The sequence below is a fragment of the Podarcis pityusensis genome (assembly GCF_964106645.2).
Source record: "Podarcis pityusensis genome assembly, chromosome: 4".
NCBI lineage: Eukaryota > Metazoa > Chordata > Lepidosauria > Squamata > Lacertidae > Podarcis > Podarcis pityusensis.
Window position 1 is genome coordinate 13,441,067 of NC_138027.1, and position 20,721 is coordinate 13,461,787.

The 20,721-nt window shown below is 44.0% G+C and overlaps 1 protein-coding gene across 1 annotated transcript; it reads left to right on the forward strand.

Annotated features, from left to right (window-relative positions):
* Window positions 1-3,165: 3,165 nt before the first annotated feature.
* Window positions 3,166-17,376, forward strand: EED (embryonic ectoderm development). Its single transcript, XM_081002219.1, has 12 exons — window positions 3,166-3,360; window positions 5,764-5,916; window positions 8,849-8,941; window positions 10,516-10,581; window positions 10,969-11,094; window positions 11,205-11,286; window positions 12,180-12,271; window positions 12,515-12,648; window positions 13,891-13,996; window positions 14,658-14,816; window positions 16,287-16,360; window positions 17,056-17,376. The coding sequence occupies exons 1-12, from the start codon at window positions 3,181-3,183 to the stop codon at window positions 17,180-17,182; spliced, it is 1,392 nt and encodes a 463-aa protein (XP_080858345.1). The 5' UTR covers window positions 3,166-3,180; the 3' UTR covers window positions 17,183-17,376.
* The last annotated feature ends 3,345 nt before the right edge of the window (window positions 17,377-20,721 follow it).

The following is a 20,721-nucleotide window of genomic DNA, read 5'->3' on the forward strand; positions in this document are numbered from 1 at the left end:
ACTTTTGAAATTCCCATCCTGTAGATCAGTACCAACCCCAGAAACATCATACATACATCACAGAAGGGGTGTAACCTAAGACCACCCCTCAGATACATCATACCTACATCATAGAAAAGGCGGTCTAAACAGAAATTTAAATGTTGTTTATCTCTTGCCCTTGTTTCTCTCCTGTCTGGCAGGTTACTTGATTGGATTTCCTGGGTAGCCTGGCCAGTCTTTTGTAATGATAAATACTTAGTTCCTGGGCCAAGTCACAGGCTCACACCCTATTCATATCTTAAATGTGTCCTTAAGACAGAATTTGTGAGGAAAGAGACAATGGGGAGGCTTTTCCAGTTTGACCTTGCAGAGAAAACATTTGCTCAGTTTAGGAATCAAAATGGTTCCAGGTTGGCCTTCCTGTGCTGATCTATGTATGTGTTTGGTTGGTACACTTATGAACATTACCATATATCTAAGACCATAAAATTCCTATCACAGTCTTTTACAGCTGTGGAGTGAAGCTTCTCCCATCTCACCATTTCTACACAAAATGGGGGAAGGAATTACCTGCTGATCTCTGCCTTACAGCTCAACTCTGCACATGCATAGGATTACCAGTGCCGGATTTCCCAAAATACTTCTTCTTCATTGTATTTCACTATTAATATACTTCTTCTTAATTGTATTTCTGATACGGAAGGGGGGGCATGTCTTCTTCACCTCCTTCTTCGCTACAATATATCCATTTATTTCCAATTCTCAATGTCAAAAGGGACTAAAATCTATAAAATTCATAGAAAATCAACGTGCCAATTTGCTCAATTTCTCTAGGACTCCATGACACCTCCCCTGTCCTCCATAATCCCTCAAGCAAGGTGTCAAGACCCTAATCCTGTCAAATCACTCTGCCAAGCCTTTCCTCCGGGCAATGCCAGATGGCAGACCATGCATACATGGACCATTGTCTTCTCATCTGGTACTCAGGATGTGCTTATCTGCGCATATCTCCAGCTCTGCACAATCCCCCCTCCCTCCTCCGTCTGTTAATCCTGTGTAACCCAACCTCTTCTTAATGTATTCATGATGTAATCTGTGTAACCCAACCTCTTCTTAATGTATTCATGATGTAACTAGGATGTATTTTGCACTGTATTCTGGGACATGGAGGGAAGTTTCAAAAGTTCATGTCACCCCTTTCTCGCTGTTCAATCTCGTCTTGAACCTGTTGTGCAATAAACTTGGATCTTCTGCAGTTTGCTCCTGTCTCCGGCTGAACTCATTTTCTTCCGCAGGGACCCGCGGACCTAGTCCGACGAGCTGGGTGGCAGAGTAGCCCCGCACCCAGATTTTACCGTAACAATTTCAGTTCAACAATTACTTTGATAAAATACATATTTTGTTATGTGCAAATGACTTTCGATACCTATTAGGTCCATAAATTACCATATAGTATATATTCAACACAAAAAACAGCATCAATTTGTTGTTGACAAAGGACAGCTGGACATCTAAAGGGTCCCATTACCTTCAGTAGCTTAGGGCCTCATCAAACCTAAATCCGGCTCTGGTTACAGCAGATGTGGGGAACCTTTGGCCCTCTAGAGCAGTGTTCCCCAACCTTGGGCCTCCAGCTGTTTTTTGACTACAATTCCCATCATCCTTGACCACTGGTCTTGCTAGCGAGGGATGATGTAAGTTGTAGTCCAAAAACAGCTAGAGGCCCAAGGTTGGGGAACACTGCTCTAGAGTTCCTGAACTACAACTCCCATCATCCCTGTCAATTTGCCATGCTTGCTGGGGCTCACGTGAGTTGTTGTTTATAACAATCTCCAGTGGGACTTGATTGACATGAATGGGACGTGAATTGTGGATAAACACTGTAAGTATTTTATTAAAGGTCCTGAAAATTGTGGCTCTTGGGGGCGAGGAGAGTGTCCTTTGGCAAAACCAGAACCCACAGTACAGTCATACCTCAGTTGAAGTAGCTTCGGGATAAGTATTTTTGGGTTGTGTGCTCCGGCGACCCAGAAGTAACGGAGCGCGTTACTTCCGGGTTTCGCTGCTCGCGCATGCCAAGACAGTCAAAATAACATCACGCGCATGTGTGGCGCATCACGACCCGCGCACGCGGAGGTTGCGTTCGCTTCTGGACGCGAACGGGGCTCCAGAACGGATCCCGTTCGCATCCAGAGGTACCATTGTACTGTCGTATTAATATGGCGGGATTTTTTGGTGGCGATGTTTTTAATTGGTTTTATTGATTGTTACGCGGCCAAAAAGAAAGAAACATTCCCAAAAGGAAAGCCATTTGAAAGCGGTGCAAACAGGGCTGGATTTACGTATAAGCTAAACAAGCTATAGCTTAGGGCCCCACTCTCTTGCCCCCCCCCCCATTACGAGTCTTTGTAAATTGTGTTTCTAAAGGAACTTTTGTTATTGCCAAATACCAATGTGTTTGCATATTTAAGTTTGTTATGAATAAAAAAAATCATTTCAAGTTAGAGCTTAATAATTATTTCACTATTACTATACTTAATTGCATTTCACTATTAATATACTACTTCTTAATTGTATTTCAGTCCAACAACTACTTTGATAAAATACATATTTTTGTTATGTGCAAATGGCTTTAGATACCTATTAGGGCCACAAATTACCATATAGCATATTTTCAACAAAAAACAGCGACAATTTGTTGTTGACAAAGGACAGCTGGACATCTAAAGGGCCCCATTACCTTCAGTAGCTTAAGGCCTCATCAAACTTAAATCCGGCCCTGGGTGCAAGGCCGCTTTAAAAGAACGTCGTGCGGACGTGACCCGCCAAGCACGCGCAAAAAAATAAAATACTGTAAATCAAAATCACACCCGGTTCCCAGAAGCGCGCGCGCCCTCTAACGGCCAACGGCCAGCCTCGCCCTACGTCACTGCACGGCCTTCTCTTTCTGCCGCGCGCATGGTGCACGCTCTCTCTGTTAAACTTTTTACGACGCCAAGGGGCGGGTGGAAAGCCGGTCGCGCTTTGCGGCGGAGCGGTTAAGCTCCAATAAACGCTCTCTCGCGCCTCCCTCGCCCCGCCCCCTTCCCCCGCGTGCGCCTCCGTCTCCTCTCTCCGCCCTCACGCTTTCGGAACCTGGCCGTTCGCGACATCCGCCTCCGCCGCGCTTTACGGCCGCGGGGATGAGGGGCGGGGAAAATGTCTGAGCGGCGGAGAGGAGGCGGAGGCAGAGGAGAGGCGGCTTCGGATTCGGCGGCAGCATCGTCCGCGGGGGTGGCGGCGGCGGCGGCGGGAGCGGGAGCGGAGATGCCGGCGAAGAAGCAGAAGCTGAGCAGCGACGAGAACAGCAACCCGGGGGACCTGTCCGGCGACGAGAACGTGAGCGGGGGGCCCTGAGAGAGGAAGACACCCCTCTCTCAGGCTTGGGGCCTAGCGCGTCTCTTAGCAACGCGGGGGGGGGGGGCTGGTGGTATTCTTCCCTCCCCCTCCTGAGAGGGGGAGCCTGAGGTCATGGCTGTCCTGTTTATAATTTTCGTTATTAATTTACTTATTTATATGCCGCCTTTATCTTCCAAGGAGTTCAGGCTGGTGCACATGGTTCCCCACATCCCCATTTTTTCTTCACTAGGTAGGTTAGGCTAAGAGTTGTAGACATAGCTGTCAATGTTTTCCTTTTTTAAAGGGAAATTCCCTTATTCTGAATAAGATTCCTCGCAAGAAAAAGGAAAAGTTGCGGCATAAGGGGTCTCTATAGTATAGTGTATTTTAAAATGGGGTTTCAGAGTTTTTAGGGGTTTTTGAATGTTTTATGTAGTTTTTCAATTGCATTGTTCTGCATGGGACAATGACAATAAAGATACTGTATATGGTTGTAGAGGTGGAAGGGACCCCCGAGGGTCATCTAGTCCAACCCCCGGCAATGCAGGAATCATCAACTTAAAGCATCCATGATAGATGGCCACTCAGCCTCTGCTTACCTTCAAGGAAGGAGAGTCCACAATCTCCCGAGGGGGTTTCTGGGGCAGTTGGGAGTTGTGGTTCAAGGGCTGGAGGGTCCCATTCCCCCCACTGCAAGGCAGCCTCCCCTCTCCAACCTGCTGCCCTGAAGGTGGGTTTGCAACCTCTTCCTAGACCTTAATCCTCTTTGGGGTGCCTCACGGGAAGCAATTCGTAAATGAGATTGATGGTGATCTACCGCTGGCCCTGGGAGCAGTGGTAAGGAAGGATGGGAGCTGTAGCCCACCAGCTTCTGGAGCCAGGTGGGAGAAAGCAGGTTTAAAGGTCAAAGGTGGAAGGTCTATGCAGCTTCAGTCATCCCTGACCGCTAGCCCATGCTGGCTGGGGCTGATTGGGGCTTTGGGAGGCCACAGCATCTGGCGGGTGTTCTCTTGATTATACACTGCTGCTGTTCGGAAACCGATGTTCATATGCAGGTGGTTAGCCTGTGTGTGGGATGCTATTGCTCTAGGCTTTTAGGCTGCAGGTGGTGGAGTTTGCTCTAGGCTTTTAGGCTGCAGGTCCCGGCGCGAAGCCGCGCGGGGCTCCGGAGGGTGGCGCGGAGCTGCCTGCGCCCCAGGGCTTCTTGCAGCTCCGCGCCACCCTCCCGATCCCGGCGCGAAGCTGCACAGGGCTCCGGAGGGTGGCGCGGAGCTGCCTGTGCTCCAGGGCTTCCTGCAGCTCCGCGCCACCCTCCCGGTCCCGGCGCGAAGCCGCGCGGGGCTCGGGAGGGTGGCACGGAGCTGCCTGCATTCCGAAGCCTGGTGCACACTGAAGAGCGCGCCCGGGCTTCGCGCACCTCTCCACAAGCCTGGGGAGACCGGCTCGGGTCCCTAGGCTTGCGGATAGCAGGCTGTTCTGGGGGCTAGGGTCGGGGGAAGCTCGGGCTTCCCCCGCGCCTGCCCCGTGCCTGGGGAGGGAATTTCTTTTTCTTTATTTCCCCCCCCCCAAAAAAAAATTAGGTACCTTGAACGCACCTTGTTTTAGAGGGAGAGAACAAGAAAAAAAAATTTTTCCCTGTTCTCCCCCTCCTATGATCTGGTGCGTCCTATGGTCCGGTGCGTCCAATGGTGCGAAAAATACGGTAGTCTGTAACTCTTCTAACTGACTTGCTAGCTTTCTCTGTTGAAGGAAATTTGTTTCTGAATGGAAGAGATGGGTAGGCAAAATAATTTTCAATGGCATCCTAAGTTTCTACCTATGTTAAAAAGAAAGAAAGTAAAGCTGATGATTCTCTGCTTTTAGGAAACCAGCAAATTGGCAAGAACTCAGGTTAGATACCCCTTATTTGACATTTACTTAGGTTTTCACTAATATGCCAGGATTCACCAACCAGAGCTTGGCACAAAAGCCATACACTTGGATTTAAAGAAGTTTAAGCACAGGAGTTTGCTTTGAGACCCTGAACTGAATGGAGCTCGCAGTCCTTCAAGACAAAAAACTATTTCTGCTTACTGCAAGCTTTTTTTATTTCAGTGGAATAATTTAGGAGCAATTGGGGGAAATAATTGTTGCTGCTATTGTTTAAAACAGCTGGGAATCAGAAATCCTTGGCAATCTGTGGCAAATGACAAATAGATCTGCCCACTCATTCTCTAAACGTGTGAATCATCTTGCCTATTGTTGTTGAATACTTTTAGTTGCTCAGTATCCTCTATTTCTGAATAAGGTTGCCTCATTGTTCTGAAGTAGCTGGAGGATCTTCCTTCACTTAGTAAGTTAGCTTTTTTGCTGTGAATGTGGGTCTTGATCTGTTTTGAAAACCAACCTTCTTTATGCTTTCAGGATGATGCTGTTAGCGTAGAGAGTGGTACTAACACTGAACGCCCTGATACCCCTACAAACACCCCCAATGCTCCAGGAAGAAAAAGCTGGGGAAAAGGAAAATGGAAGTCAAAGAAATGCAAATACTCCTTCAAATGTGTAAACAGCCTCAAGGTATTTTGTCAGCAGACATCTCATTAGAATGAAAATTGCTTGCTGCCTTTATACAGTGGTACCTTGGGTTACAGCCGCTTCAGGTTACAGACTCCGCTAACCCAGAAATAGTACGTTTCTCATTCTTTGCTTCAGGATGAGAACAGAAATCATGTGGCAGTGGTGTGGCAGCAGCGGGAGGCCCCATTAGCTAAAGTGGTACCTCAGGTTAAGAACTGTTTCAGGTTAAGAACGGACCTCTAGAACGAATTAAGTTCTTAACCTGAGGTACCAATGCAACAGTGTTTTGTACTTCAGTGATTCAAATAACTTATTTACTGGATCAGAACGAGGCATATTTGAACTGGCATTCTTTTTCAAACAGCAGTCGGGTGGTGGTTCTGGACAGTCCATAAGGAAGATCTTGCGTTCAGGAAAATGCTGCCTCAGAACAGGCTTCTTGTACTTTACATGACAAATAGCTGTGGATAGATACATTCTCCATGTAAGCTAGTGGCCCTGCCACCTAAGCACACTTAACCAAGTAGCAGGTCCTGCTCGTATGAAGGGAAAATCAGAAGCAGCTTTAGAGAAATTTTAAGTATGGGTAACTTGCAACACACACACATTTAACTTGTGTGCATTCAGCTTTACACACTTGGCAAAAAAACTATAAAAAATAAAAAGTGGGTGGGCGTCCAGAGGAAAAGACTTTGGCAATCCTACTCACCATTGAACCCAATGTGATTTGACTATATGTGATTTTGGCTTTATGCACTATGTCTGGAACTTAACCCCCACCTAAGTTGAAAGTTGCCTATATGTTATTTGTAATATAATAATAACTCTTTCTATGGCAGCAGGTAAGTTAGATCATGGACACATCCTGCAGATAGTAATCACTATCATGTTGATGCTGTTTTTCAGCATTGCAGTCCTTTAAAGCTTAAAGCAGTGTTTTCTCTCAGATCAGTCCAAAACTCCTATTCTAAATGTTCTTTGCATGCTTTTGTACATGTTTCACCTTGTTGCCTTTAGTTGAAGTTTGTACCACAGGAAAGCAAGATATGTTTTAACAAATAACAGGAAACCGAAGGGTGTAGTCTCTCTTTTCGGGTGGCTAAGATCAGCCACTGAAGGTGAAGGCCGACTTCTTTTGAAATACAGTGGTACCTCGCAAGACGAATGCCTCGCAAGACGGAAAACTCGCAAAACGAAAGGGTTTTTGGTTTTTTGAGTTGCTTCGCAAGACGATTTTCCCTATGGGCTTGCTTCGCAAGACGGAAACGTTTTGCAAGTTTGTTTCCTTTTTCTTAAAACCATTAATACAGTTGCGACTTGACTTCGAGGAGCAACTCATAGCACGCGGTGTGGTAGCCTTTTTTGAGGTTTTTGAAGACTTTGGTGATTTTTGAAGCTTTTCCAAAGCTTTTCCGACACCGTGCTTCGCAAGACAAAAAAAACCGCAAGACGAAAAAACTCGCGGAACGAATTAATTTCGTCTTGCGAGGCACCACTGTAGAAGTATAGGCCTGGAGACCTTTGAAAATATAATAACAAAACAGTTACAGCACATGTCTGTCTTGGGGAGAAGGCATTTAGCAGAAAAAAAATTATCAAAAGTTTTATTTTCAAAAGATAATCAAAAGTCTGTGGTGTTGTTTGTAGATTGCTGTATTTGTTACAGCATATCCTACTATCTGCTCTGATCCTTTTAATTGGTGGTGTGGGAATTTATGCTTGAGCCCTTTACACGTGTAAGATGTGTTCTTCCATCAGGGCAGCCTTCCCCAACCTAGTCCCCCCCCCCCCCGATGTTTTTGACTTTCAACTCCCATCTGTGCCAATCAGCATGGCCAGTGATCAGGGATTATGGGAGCTAGTCCAGATATTTGGAGGGGGCCAGGTTGCGGAAGGTTGCACTAAGCTGTTCCCTACAATTCCCAGTAAAACATTGCGAGAAGGGTAACATACTTGTTTTGACTAAGGCTGGATAATTTGTACGCTGTGTATGTTGCTGAGTTATTTAAAATCTGACATGATATTTGGAATCCTTGAAATGTCAGTATTTATAGATTTATTCTTTAATACTGTACTCCTGCCTGCTCCCAGTTCCTAGCGTCCTGTATCATAAATTGGAATAAAACTTCTAGTGAGATTGGAAAGGCAATGCTTTTGTTTAGTTTCTTTTCCTACCAGTTGTTGAGCCCTATTTTTCCATTTCCATCCTAGTCCATGCTTATAACTTCAGTTGGAAAACTCAAAACTTGGAAGGAAAATTGTGCCATTTATTTATTTATTATGACATTTATTATATACTCTTCACCAGCAAGTCCTACAGTGGGTTAATTAGCATGTATACCTAGGTTTCTTGGAGGAGGCTGGACACAATTCGATTCTGGCAGGCATTGGCTTTCATGAATGGCTTACTAATAGTAGAGTTGTCCCATGGGCAACACTCCTTCCTCTCAATCTCTAAGGTTTGTTCAAAAAAAAATCTGCTAATGCAGACAAGTCACCTTAGCCTAGTAGTGTTGGTGACATAGTGTTGCCACCAAAAATAGCTTCCTTGTACCACTTGGAAATACTTCCCTATGATGTCGTGCAGTATGTTTCCGCTCCCTCATTCTACATCAGGGTTGGGGACCCTGTGACCATGTAGGACCATGTAGATGTGTTTAGACTACATCTCCCATGATCCCTGATTATTGGCCACCCTGGCTGGGGCTGATGGGAGTGATAACATTGCAACCTGGGTAAGTGTTCCAAAATGGTACTGATGACAGGGAGAGAGGTCATCACTGGAATGCTGTTTTTTCAGCAGCATCCCCATAGTGCACATAATGTGTACTTCTGCCCTGAAAATAAATGTCCTAAATATATTAAATGCATTTGTCTTCTCTCACAACTTTTGTTTTGAAGCAAATTCTTCTTATACCTTTTTCGTTTTCAGGAAGACCATAGTCTGCCATTGTTTGGGGTACAGTTTAACTGGCACAGCAAGGAAGGCGATCCCCTGGTGTTTGCTACGGTTGGCAGTAACAGAGTGAGTGACATGTTGAAACTTATTTTACATTTCACTTATTTACTGCTTTCCAAGATCTTGCTTCCTTTTCCTAACGTTGAAATATGTCTTGCAGGTTTTTTCCAAACTCTAGGCATTATTTCTGATCCCAAGAGCCAAATTAAACAGTTTTGTGATGTGGTACGATAGTATAGTGCAAAGGTAGTTGCAGATGGCCACAGTCCTAGATAAGCATATACATGGGTTTGCTAGGAACACTTCCAGTTGAAGGTGTGTTGAGAATGCTCATACTCAGTTGAGTATAAAAGTTGGGTTTGAAAGGAAAAATCACGTGTCTGTACATTGGGTGTGCAGCTGAAGTAAAATGTCAAAATCCTGTTTTTAAAAATGCCCTCCCCCCCCGCCTGCCTCAAAAGAGATATTTGCAATCTGCTCAAGTAGTGCGATGTCAATAAGCAGTAGGTGAAAAAAACTACATAAGCCTTGAAACAGTTAGCTTCCTGCAGCTGCTGCTATAATCGAGCACTCCTCTCAAAGGTAGTTGTTTTAACGATTGGTAATAACTGCTCATTTTAGCTAAATAACTTCCAGCAAAGATTTTTTATTTTTTTGTAATTCTCTAACTAGGCTGTGGGATGCGGGTGGCGCTGTGGGTAAAACCTCAGTGCCTAGGACTTGCCGATCGTATGGTCGGCGGTTCGAATCCCCGCGGCGGGGTGAGCTCCCGTCTTTCGGTCCCAGCTCCTGCCCACCTAGCAGTTCGAAAGCACCCCTAAGTGCAAGTAGATAAATAGGTACCGCTTTATAGCGGGAAGGTAAACGGCGTTTCCGTGTGCTGCGCTGGTGCTGGCTCGCCAGAGCAGCTTTGTCACGCTGGCCACGTGACCTGGAAGTGTCTCCGGACAGCGCTGGCCCCCGGCCTCTTAAGTGAGATGAGCGCACAACCCTAGAGTCGGACACGACTGGCCCGTACGGGCAGGGGTACCTTTACCTTTTAACTAGGCTTCATATATCAGAGGTAGCATAGGAACCTGAGGCCCATTCACTGTAGACATAAGAGAAGATCGTGTGGTTTGAACAGGCCTGAGGACAACTTGAGGAAATTGCTGACCTGGTGATATATTAGGAATGCACACAGATGAAGTCATTATGTCTCCCTCAATCAGTGGTAGTGCCCTTTGGGACTGCTAGAGTGGAAGGTAGGGAAGCCCAGCAGTAGGTAGAACCCAAGTCAGTGACAGGTGCAGCCAATGCGAAGCCAAGCCAACTAATTCTACTTTCGTCCCCATCTGCCTCTTCTGCTGAGTTCTGCAAGGGCAATACTGAAACTGAAGAGGGGGGAGCTCACAAGTAGGGCCGCCCCTTTGACGGGCTGCAAGTAGGGAGGAAAGGCAGGCAGATGAGGGCTGGCTGCAGGCAGAATGAGGTTGGTGGGGCAGCAGTGCTCCATTTGCCCTAATGGACCAACCTCCATCGCTCTCAGTAGAAGTGGATGAAAACTTGAATATTGTATGACTAATTCTATACACTGTATAGAGTTGTTCAGCTGTGGGAATCGGGAACTCTCTAATTTCTTGTGCTTTATCCACCTCCAGGTTACTTTATATGAATGCCATTCGCAAGGAGAAATACGGTTGCTACAGTCTTATGTGGATGCCGATGTATCCTTTGCTAGGTCTTTGTTTCTTGGGCTGGTTTGAGAATGGTTTCATAGCTTTCCCTGCTTAATGAGAACGCAGTTAAATAAACACTTTGCAAGACTAACTTCAGTTAATATGGTGAAAGTAAATGATGTCCTTCCATGTCAAATTTTGGAGTTCATTGCAGAATGGTCCCTTCCAGGCCAGTGGTTTCTCTGTTTTCCCACTGATGGGTTGCTTCAAACCATTCTCTGCACTTTCACATAAGCCCAGTAGGGAGCATCACTTGGCTTTCTGCTTCGTGAACTGTAGATTGCTTTGTTTATGTTTAAATATTTTTGGTTAAATATCTGGTGGGCAGTGGGACTTTCCACAGGTGCATGTCTAGCCCTTAACTGCACACTTCAGGCAGATGAAAACTTTTATACTTGTGCATGGACCTATGATAGCAATACAAGCCACCCCCTTCTGGCTGTGGCTGGATCAAGGGGTATTATTAGGATAATTAATCCCATTACAATGCAGTGCATAAAGGTGAGTTGGTCCAAGATGTAAATATTAATACTAAAAATTGATTCTAACATTTTGATGCAAAAAATACAGAGATGTGGAGGGAATAACCTGACCTCTGAATTCTGTTGTAGCATTATGTGGGCCATGGCAACGCAATCAACGAATTGAAATTTCATCCCAGGGATCCAAATCTTCTCTTGTCTGTGAGCAAAGGTATGGAAGTAGGTTCCTTTTGAATGTTTAGGAACGATCTGGTAGTGGGTTAGTTCTGTAAGAGCTAAAAGGGGGAAAGGGCGACACCAAAAATGCACACAACATCCCAAATAGGAACCTCAAATTGGTGTGGGAAGGAGAATGCATTTTGAAATGTAAACTACCCAACACATTTTCACAAATTAGCTTTCAGTACATATAACAGCATCTTCATATTTTGCCCCCCCCCCCCTAAATTTAGATTATATATCCATTATATCCAAGGGTGGTTTAGAACAGTTTAAAAATATAATATCAAAATCAGTTAAAAGAGTCTAGAGCAGAGGGTGTATCCTAAAAAAAAATGTATCACAGGTGTCAAAGGTAAAGAGGTATGTCTTCAGCTAAATACACCTTTGTGTGGAGGGAATTGCACAATGGCTGTTACTCCCTTCCTAGGTTTCCGCTTTTTGGACATGGCACTAAACTATGGCTCAGCTACATTATGGGAACAAGCCTTGAGAGGAGGTTGCCGCCGATTTGCTCCTCCCTGGTTGTTTTGCTGTGTACTGCACTGAGCCATGGTTTGGCTTTGCATGTTGCCCGAATATGAGCTCATGGTTTAGCTCTCCAAACCATAGTTAAAGGTTTGTCTGAAGAAAACAGCAAGTCCAGGCTCAGACGGCATTAAGCCAAACCATGACTGACTCAGCACAGCAGCAAAATGATGGAGAAGGGGGCGGGGAGGCCATGACCCCCAAGCCATGGTTTGCCTTAGCAATACATGTGAACCAAGTCAATACGTTTTGTATGCAGTTTTGGGGTTGAACCACCTAGTTGATCAGAACATACTATTGCGTTTATTGTGAGATGATGGAATCTAACCTTTCTGTTTCCCCTCCCCTTTTTACTAGATCATGCATTGAGACTGTGGAACATTCAAACAGACACTTTGGTTGCAATATTTGGAGGAGTAGAAGGGCACAGGGATGAAGTTTTAAGTGCAGTAAGTGAAAAACTGTTGAGCAGCTTGAAATTTATCAGTGCTGTCCTACCCCCGCTCCAAAGTTTTTTCCCCTACTTTGCTAAACAAATTTTAAATTGTGGTTTGCATTTTAATTATAGGTCAGGAAATGGAAATTTGCTTAATAGGATAGCTAATAACCTGATTTGTATAATCTGGAGGCTACACTGTTGATTTTATTTTAATCTTGTATGGAAAATTGAAGTTGCTACATTCTGTGTATAGGATTATGACCTCCTTGGTGAAAAAATTATGTCTTGTGGCATGGATCACTCCCTGAAACTCTGGCGAATCAATTCAAAGAGAATGATCAATGCAATCAAAGAGTCCTATGAATACAATCCCAATAAAACCAACAGGTAAGGGCAGTCCCAATCCTCGTGTGATGTTTTCCTCACCCCAGTATATTCTTCAGCTCATCACTGAAATCATGTATCACCTTTTGAAACGTGCAAGTAGTTAGATCTTGAAATGAGGCTGTAAATTGCTTGGAAGTTTTTCCCCTCCCATGACAGGTATGGTCCAGTTGTCACGTCAGTGGTAAATCATAGGTAAAGATTTACCGTGAACATGCCAGTTTTATTTATTACTTATTTATTTCATAGTTTTGCCCTACCAGTATGCAAGCCATGACCTCTGACGTAGCATTTTGTCTGAACTAGGAGTTACAGTTTGTTTCTCTCCAAACGAACGGTGATCAGTAAGCCAAGGACAAACCTTAGCTACAGACTGTGGTTTGGTTGGACTGAAATCTTGATCCCTGATTTGGACATAGTGATAAGCCCCAGCTGTTGTGGCTTTAAAAATAGGTGACATTGATGTGTTCGTGGTAATGAACTGTGATATGCGAATTAGGCCACCGGTGCAAAACCTATACAGTGGTACCTTGGTTGCTGAATGGCTTAGTTGTTGAACAAATCGGCTTTGTGAATGTTTTTCAGAAGCCGAACGTCTGACACGGCTTCCACTTGAGTGCAGGAAGCTCCTGCAGCCAATCGGAAGCAGCACCTTGGTTTTTGAACGGTTTCGGGAGTCAAACGGACTCCCGGAATGGATTAAGTTTGAGAACCAAGGTACCACTGTATGTGACTATCCAGAATCAAGTCCCATAGTGTTCCATGGGACTTTACTTCCAGTTAAGTGGATATAGGATTGCAGCTTAAATGTCAGTTTTCCACTTTCCCCTTTTTTGCAGGGCAAGCTCTGCAGTGTTTAAAATAATGTATTTTATTGTTTGTTAAGATTCATTGTAAGTTTGAAGGCTTTACTAAGCTATATTGGCATAAATATCCTTGAAAGATTTGGTGGAAACCCTTAAACCATAGTTTTTCAGTTCTGATAGCATGGGAAATGGTGATTTTAAAAATGAAAACAGGCTTTGCTGAAGTTGAGTGGGGGGGTTAAGTGAGAGTTGAAGAGAGGACATGTAAGAACATGGCTTCTTACATTTGAATTCAGCCAGTGACCCATATTTTTTTATTTTGGCGGGACGGGAATATAAATTATTCCACCTCTATTGTCATTGCATCCCAAGCTCCTGCAGTTGTGTCTTTCCTCTGCCCAACCGCACTGATCAGATGCATCAACTCTCTCCTTTGCAGGCCGTTTGTTTCTCAAAAAATTCACTTTCCTGACTTCTCCACCAGAGATATACATAGAAATTATGTAGATTGTGTGCGATGGCTAGGAGATCTGATACTTTCCAAGGTAGGATGGCTTCAGTTTCAATAATGTCACATTTATGTTTTGATCTCTGAAGATTTAAAAGTGATTAATAATAATAATAATAATAATAATAATAATAATTTATTATTATTTATACCCTGCCCATCTGGCTGAGTGTCCCCAGCCACTCCGGGTGGCTTCCAATCAAGTGTTAAAAACAATACAGCATCAAGTATTAAAAACTTCCCTAAACAGGGCTGCCTTCAGATGTCTTTTAAAGAGAAGATAGCTGCTTATTTCCTTCATATCTGAAGGGAGGGCGTTCCACAGGGCAGGCGCCACTACCAAGAAGGCCCTCTGTCTAGTTCCCTGTAACCTCACTTCTCACAATGAGGGAACCACCAGAAGGCCCTCAGCGCTGGATCTCAGTGTCTGGGCTGAACGATGGTGGAGACGCTCCTTCAGGTATACAGGACTGAGGCCGCTTAATTTAATTGATGAGAATAGGAAAATTTCAAAATTTACTGAAATGGTATCTTCCTACTATTTTTAAAAAATCCCAGTAGCGTGCCTCCTCTCCCCACAATAAAAATACTGTTGATGGCCTAAAGCAGTCTATCTCCTCCACATTTTCCTGTGCAGGATGTGGGTGTGAAAGTGTTTTGTGGGTTATATTGAAGCCTTCTTTTCCCTCTGTCCACAGTCGTGTGAAAATGCCATTGTGTGCTGGAAACCAGGCAAAATGGAAGATGACATCGATAAAATAAAGGCCAGCGAGTCTAATGTGACCATTTTAGGACGATTTGATTACAGTCAGTGCGATATATGGTATATGAGGTTTTCAATGGATTTCTGGCAAAAGGTAAGGGCCAAGGCAGAGATTAAGCAAGGCTATTTAAGATTAGTCCAGTGCACAGATGAAGTTCGGCTGGCACTGCTGCTTCTCATGCATGCTTGAGGCTCCCATATTTTGTAATATATGTAGGCGGATATGCCATATATCATAAAATATGGCTGTTGTGCATAACCATAATGGCTAGTATACTCTTCTATGGGGCCGGTCCATCCGTGAGGCACACAGAGTTGCCTCAGGCAGTGGAAACCAAGGGGCACTTCCTGGGTTCTGGTGAGATCTCGCGAGAGCTCATGCAATAACCTGGAAGCCACAGCTGTGTGACCCTGGTGAGTGAGACTTCAGCGGGTCAGCAAGTGTGGGTGGCAAAACGGGATGGGCTACCCTTGCTCTTCTTTATGCATGGCCCATGTTGCGCATGCACAGTGTGGATATTAAGGGATGCAAAAGGAGAAAAATTAATACCATATTGCTAAAAATAAAAATAACAGGACAGCTAGGTTTGTTGGACAATAAGGGAGTTAAAGGTGTCCTGGAGGAGGATATTGTATTCATTCAGATATTTTTAGGGCAAAGCCCTCACAAGGTGGCTTACATAATATAGAAATACAGCAGAGGTGAGGGGAACGGTCAGATCAAGGAAAAGTTACCTCTTGGCAGCCATCCTAGGGGAGCAGAGAGCTCATGAGCATGAGACTTGCTTATGCAACTCTAAACCAGCCTTCCCCTACAGTAGCCCTCCAGGTATCTTCGGACTACAGTGGTACCTCGGGTTACATACACTTCAGGTTACAGACTCCGCTAACCCAGAAATATTGCCTCAGGTTAAGAACTTTGCTTCAGGATGAGAACAGAAATCGGGCTTCGGCGGTGCAGCGGCAGCAGGAGGCCCCATTAGCTAAAGTGGTGCTTCAGGTTAAGAACAGTTTCAGGTTAAGAACAGACCTCTGGAACGAATTAAGTACTTAACCCGAGGTACCACTGTATAGCCTTGCTAATCTCCAAACAACATAGATGATGATTGGGGATGATGCTGTCTGACAGCATCTGAGGATGCAAGGCTGGGGAAAGCTGCACTAAACCATAATCTATCATTCTTTCGGAAGAAAGCCTATTGCCTCCAGAAGTGTAGTAAGGAAGGATACCCTATTTTGATTTTGGCTTCTGTAATTGTCAAAATGTGATGTAATATCAATTAATTAGTTGCTGAGGGCACCCTTAGTCAATCCACTGCCCACCATATGTTTTGGACAACAGCTTCCAACTGTCTTGACCAGCACAGCTAGAGTGCAGCAGGTGGGCAAAGGGATTAGAAATCAAGGTACTGATGGTGCATTATCCTTGAGTTGTCTAGGGAAACTTTTATTCTTGAACCTGTTGAGAAAACAAAAGAGAATTATGTTCGCATGTAGAGTGCAATATTGAAACAGTCATTTTCACCACAGCTTTAGGCTACATAAATCTTCTGCTCTTTTTTAGATGTTGGCATTGGGCAATCAAGTTGGCAAGCTCTATGTCTGGGACTTAGAAATAGAAGATCCTCATAAGGCCAAGTGAGTGTTTCTGAATCCCCAGCTTTGCACCACAGTTCTTGCTTATCAACACTGAAACAGACAAGTCAACCCCTTTACCCTAACTTAGGAAGTTGTAATAAAGAAGTACAGGCCATAAGCATGTTTGTCTTCTCAAAGTTTGGATTACAGCTTGCTGCCTTTGTTCTGGGAAGGTAACAGTGTAAGAGACCTGGGCCAGGGTGGGGAATCCGGAACAACTTTGTGTATGATTTCGTATGAACAAAGAGAAGATGCACTAATTTCTGACAGATGGGGGTGTGGAATGGTAACTTCCCCTGCCATAGATCTGTGATTAAGCCTTTTCAGTGTTTGAGTTATTTATAGTTGGGATAGGTGTCCGGGAGAGAAAATCCTGTTTCAGGGTCATACCGCTTAATAGGGCACGTGAGGCATCACAAGATGAGATGTGCCTTCATTAAAAACACCCCCTGAATGTGGAAACAAGAACATTGAGAAGCTTCACATGCTTCTTGCTATGGATCAGTTTAAAGTGATACAGCCCAGAAAGCTTCCATAAATTAACATATTTTGGGGTGGGAGAAATGGGATAATGTGATCAGGATGTTGTTTAAAGGGAGGAGGGATGAAGTTAAGAATTGTGCCTGTTGTCTTATATCCTTTTGTTCACATGGTGGTGAGTGAAGAGAAATATAACGCTTTATCTCTTTTAATAGGTGTACAACTCTTACTCACCCAAAGTGTGCTGCTGCCATTCGACAAACCAGCTTTAGCAGAGACAGTAGTATCCTTATAGCTGTATGTGATGATGCCAGTATCTGGCGCTGGGACAGGCTCCGATAAGTTACTTACAACTTGAGAATTACAAAATTATGTATTGCTTTTTGTGTCAAGGATAATTAGCTGATTTATAGTACTGTAACTGCTTTCAGAGTAGCCCCCCCCCCCGTCAGTTGAACTTAGCAATGTTTACATTTGGTTTTTGATAACATTGCCTTGTTCAGAAGCTGCTGCTTTTTAATAAAAATATTTTTGTACATTTGGTTTATTGTCCCATTTCAATTCAGTGTTTGTAGTATGTAAAGTTTCTTTGTACTGTATATATACTTGCTGCTTGTGTTAAGCCATGTGTTAAATAAGCTTGTATGAGTATGGGTGTGCCCTACAATTCTGCAGGATGCAAGAAGCACATTGAGTGCAGAATTCTTCCTGAGAAAGTTGTCCTTGATTTTGAAAATGTCTAGCCCTTACGACCGTGAAAACATGAAAGTTGTGCAGCATTGCCCATTTGGAACTCTCAGATGCCAAGAAGGGTGACTGATATAATTTCTCAATGGCTGGGACAGATACATTTATCCATATGGCTTTCTGCCCTTCTCCTTCATGAACAAAAGCAAGTAAATTATGCAAACAAAATTAAATGTGCATAATTAAACATGTTGGGGAATTTAGCTTTCTTGCTCAGAATTTGAATTTCCAGGGTATGGACTTTTAAAATACACACACACACACACACACAACCCTTAATGTTTTGGTCCAGCAAAAGTTTTACTCCCATAATTCCCAGAGACTATACTACTTTACATTAATTCTCTGTCTCATACCCATCTGATTATAGTAAGCCTGCAATTTGCAAACATTTAATGTGTGAATATTCAGCTTTAAGCGCTTGGGGAAAAATAAAAAGGGATGGGCACCCAGGGGAAAATACATTGGCAAATTCCACCTGTCATTGCATTCAATGTGTTTTGTCTATATGTGATTTTGGCTTTAGGTGCAATGCCTATGGTGCAAATGCTTTTTTTCTGGGGGCGGGGGATGCATACTCCTAAACATTTTGTGAATCTAAGTTTGGCCTCATTGAGGGGCAGTATTTCAATATGAGTAGGAAAATGAGAGTACAGAAAAAAAAGCACTGGATATGGGCATACTGTACTTAGAATGAGAATTGCAGAGTAAGTGAAATAAGAGAACGTAGTTAATTAACTTGTTGGTAAAAGGAGCCACTGTCTTGGTGTAGAATACCCTGGTACTTATTTAGGATATTTCCATTGCTTCTGAACCCACTTGGCTCCACATCGTGGCTTTACAAAAATGTTTTTAATACTTAGAATTGTTAACTAAAGCAACACAAGGCACAGGCAGGCAGACAAACTAAAAACGAAGTTCACTAGATCCCAAACACCTGCCGAAATAAAATGCTTCATTTGGCGCTTGAAAACTCGCGATGAAGAGGCAAGATAAGCCTCCACCACCCTGGTGCTACCACTAAAAAGGCCTTTATTCTCCAGCTGCCTCATCTTTGACAGAAGGGGAGCAAATGAATTTCAGAGACTTTAAAAGTGTGTTTAACCTTATAAAAACAAGATGTGAATAAAGTGTGTGAAATATGTGTAATATATGGAAGCTGTTGGGACAAGATGTAAAAGTATTAAATTTGGTAAAATGAAATAAAAGCAAAATTAAATACGTGTTAACTTACTCTCTCCCCCCTCCCCCCAAATCTTCAGATCACTTGCTCACAACAAAAAAATAAGCAGTCACAGAATGGTATACCTAGAACTTCCAAAACAAACATTTGTATTTTTACAAAGGTCTGTTTCTTGTAGTTGTTTAGTCGTTTAGTCGTGTCCGACTCTTCGTGACCCCATGGACCAGAGCACGCCAGGCACTTCTGTCTTCCACTGCCTCCCGCAGTTTGGTCAGACTCATGTTTGTAGCTTCGAAGACACTATCCAACCATCTCGTCCTCTGTCATCCCCTTCTCCTTGTGCCCTCCATCTTTCCCAACATCAGGGTCTTTTCCAGGGAGTCTTCTCTTCTCATGAGGTGGCCAAAGTATTAGAGCCTCAGCTTCAGGATCAGTCCTTCCAGTGAGCAGTCAGGGCTGATTTCCTTAAGAATGGATAGGTTTGATCTTGCAGTCCATGGGACTCTCAAGAGTCTCCTCCGGCACCATAATTCAAAACCATCCATTCTTCGGCTATCAGCCTTCTTTATGGTCCAGCTCTCACTTCCATACATCACTACTGGGAAAACCATACCTTTAACAATTCGGACCTTTGTCAGCAAGGTGATGTCTCTACTTTTTAAGATGCTGTCTAGGTTGGTCATTGCTTTCCTCCCAAGAAGCAGGCGTCTCTTAATTACGTGGCTGCTGTCACCATCTGCAGTGATTGTGGAGCCCAAGAAAGTAAAATCTCTCACTGCCTCCATTTCTTCTTCTATTTGCCAGGAGGTGATGGGCCCAGTGGCCATGATCTTCATTTTTTTGATGTTGAGCTTCAGTCTGTTTCTTACTGAGGAGGTATTCTTGCCTGGACTCTCTTTCTCAGGTGCAGGTGAGGATCTGCATGTTCCGTGTGGAGAAGCATTGAATCGTTTCCTCCAGTAGAACCTTTCCTCCTTGCCATCTAGTTTTCTATCTGCGGGGATATTTGTGCGTGTGTAAAAATACTCGCCACTTGAGCCCTCCCTGCCCAAATTTTGTAGTGATGCAGCCTACAGTGGTTTTTAAAAATGTATTTTATTTATTACATTTATATTCCACCAAGAAGCTCAAAGTCTGTGTACATGGCAGGGCTCACACCAACTCTGTGAGCTGCTTCAGCAACATTAAAGTCTGAGTATCTGAAGTGTGCATGCACACGAAAGCTCATACCAATCACTAACTTAGTTGTTCTCTAAGGTGCTACTGGAAGGAATTATTTATTTTATTTTATTTTGTTTCAATTAAAGATTGAGGACATTGACATTCTGTTCCTAGCCCTGCGGAAGTATTGAATGCCGAAGCAGCCTGGGAAAATTCTGTATAGTTTTAGGGATTAATTTTGTATGTATTTCAGTCTTCCTCCAAACAGATGCAGTTGGTACTTTGTGCTGTGCTTGAAAAATTATTCTGCTGAACCTTAAAACCTGCATGCGTACAGCAGCAGAAATTGGCTGCGGAGCTTTTCCATTAGGCATGGGAAAAAACTAGCCAGTGGCACCTCTGTCCTGAAAAGCCCCTATGTTGTTAATAATAATAATAAGTTATTTATACCCCCCCATCTGGCTGGGTTTCCCCAGCCACTCCGGGCGGCTTCCAACCAAAGATTAAAAATACATTAAAAGGTTTGGCACGGGGAAGTTGTTGGAGCTGGAAGATAATTCGATTTTAGGCTGGAAGTTCCTGTTAAGAACCAAGGCCCATTCTTTCCCTGAGCTGCCTTAGCCACCTCATTCCTTGCAAGACTACATTTCCCAGCGTCCTCCGCTTCACGGAACGTTCGCGCGCGGCGCGCTGGGATGCGTAGTCCTCCACCGGGATGCCTGAAATCCCCCCCCCCCCACAAGAATGCCCGCCTATCCCTATGCGAGTCATTTCCTTCCGTTTGCCCCGG

Excerpts from the sequence above, each read along its gene's own strand:
- EED (XM_081002219.1), top strand. The coding sequence starts at position 3,181 with ATGTCTGAGCGGCGGAGAGGAGGCGGAGGCAGAGGAGAGGCGGCTTCG. Across the intron at positions 5,917-8,848 it reads AATGTGTAAACAGCCTCAAG|GAAGACCATAGTCTGCCATT; the intron begins GTATTTTGTCAG and ends TTTCGTTTTCAG. Across the intron at positions 12,649-13,890 it reads AATCCCAATAAAACCAACAG|GCCGTTTGTTTCTCAAAAAA; the intron begins GTAAGGGCAGTC and ends TCTCCTTTGCAG.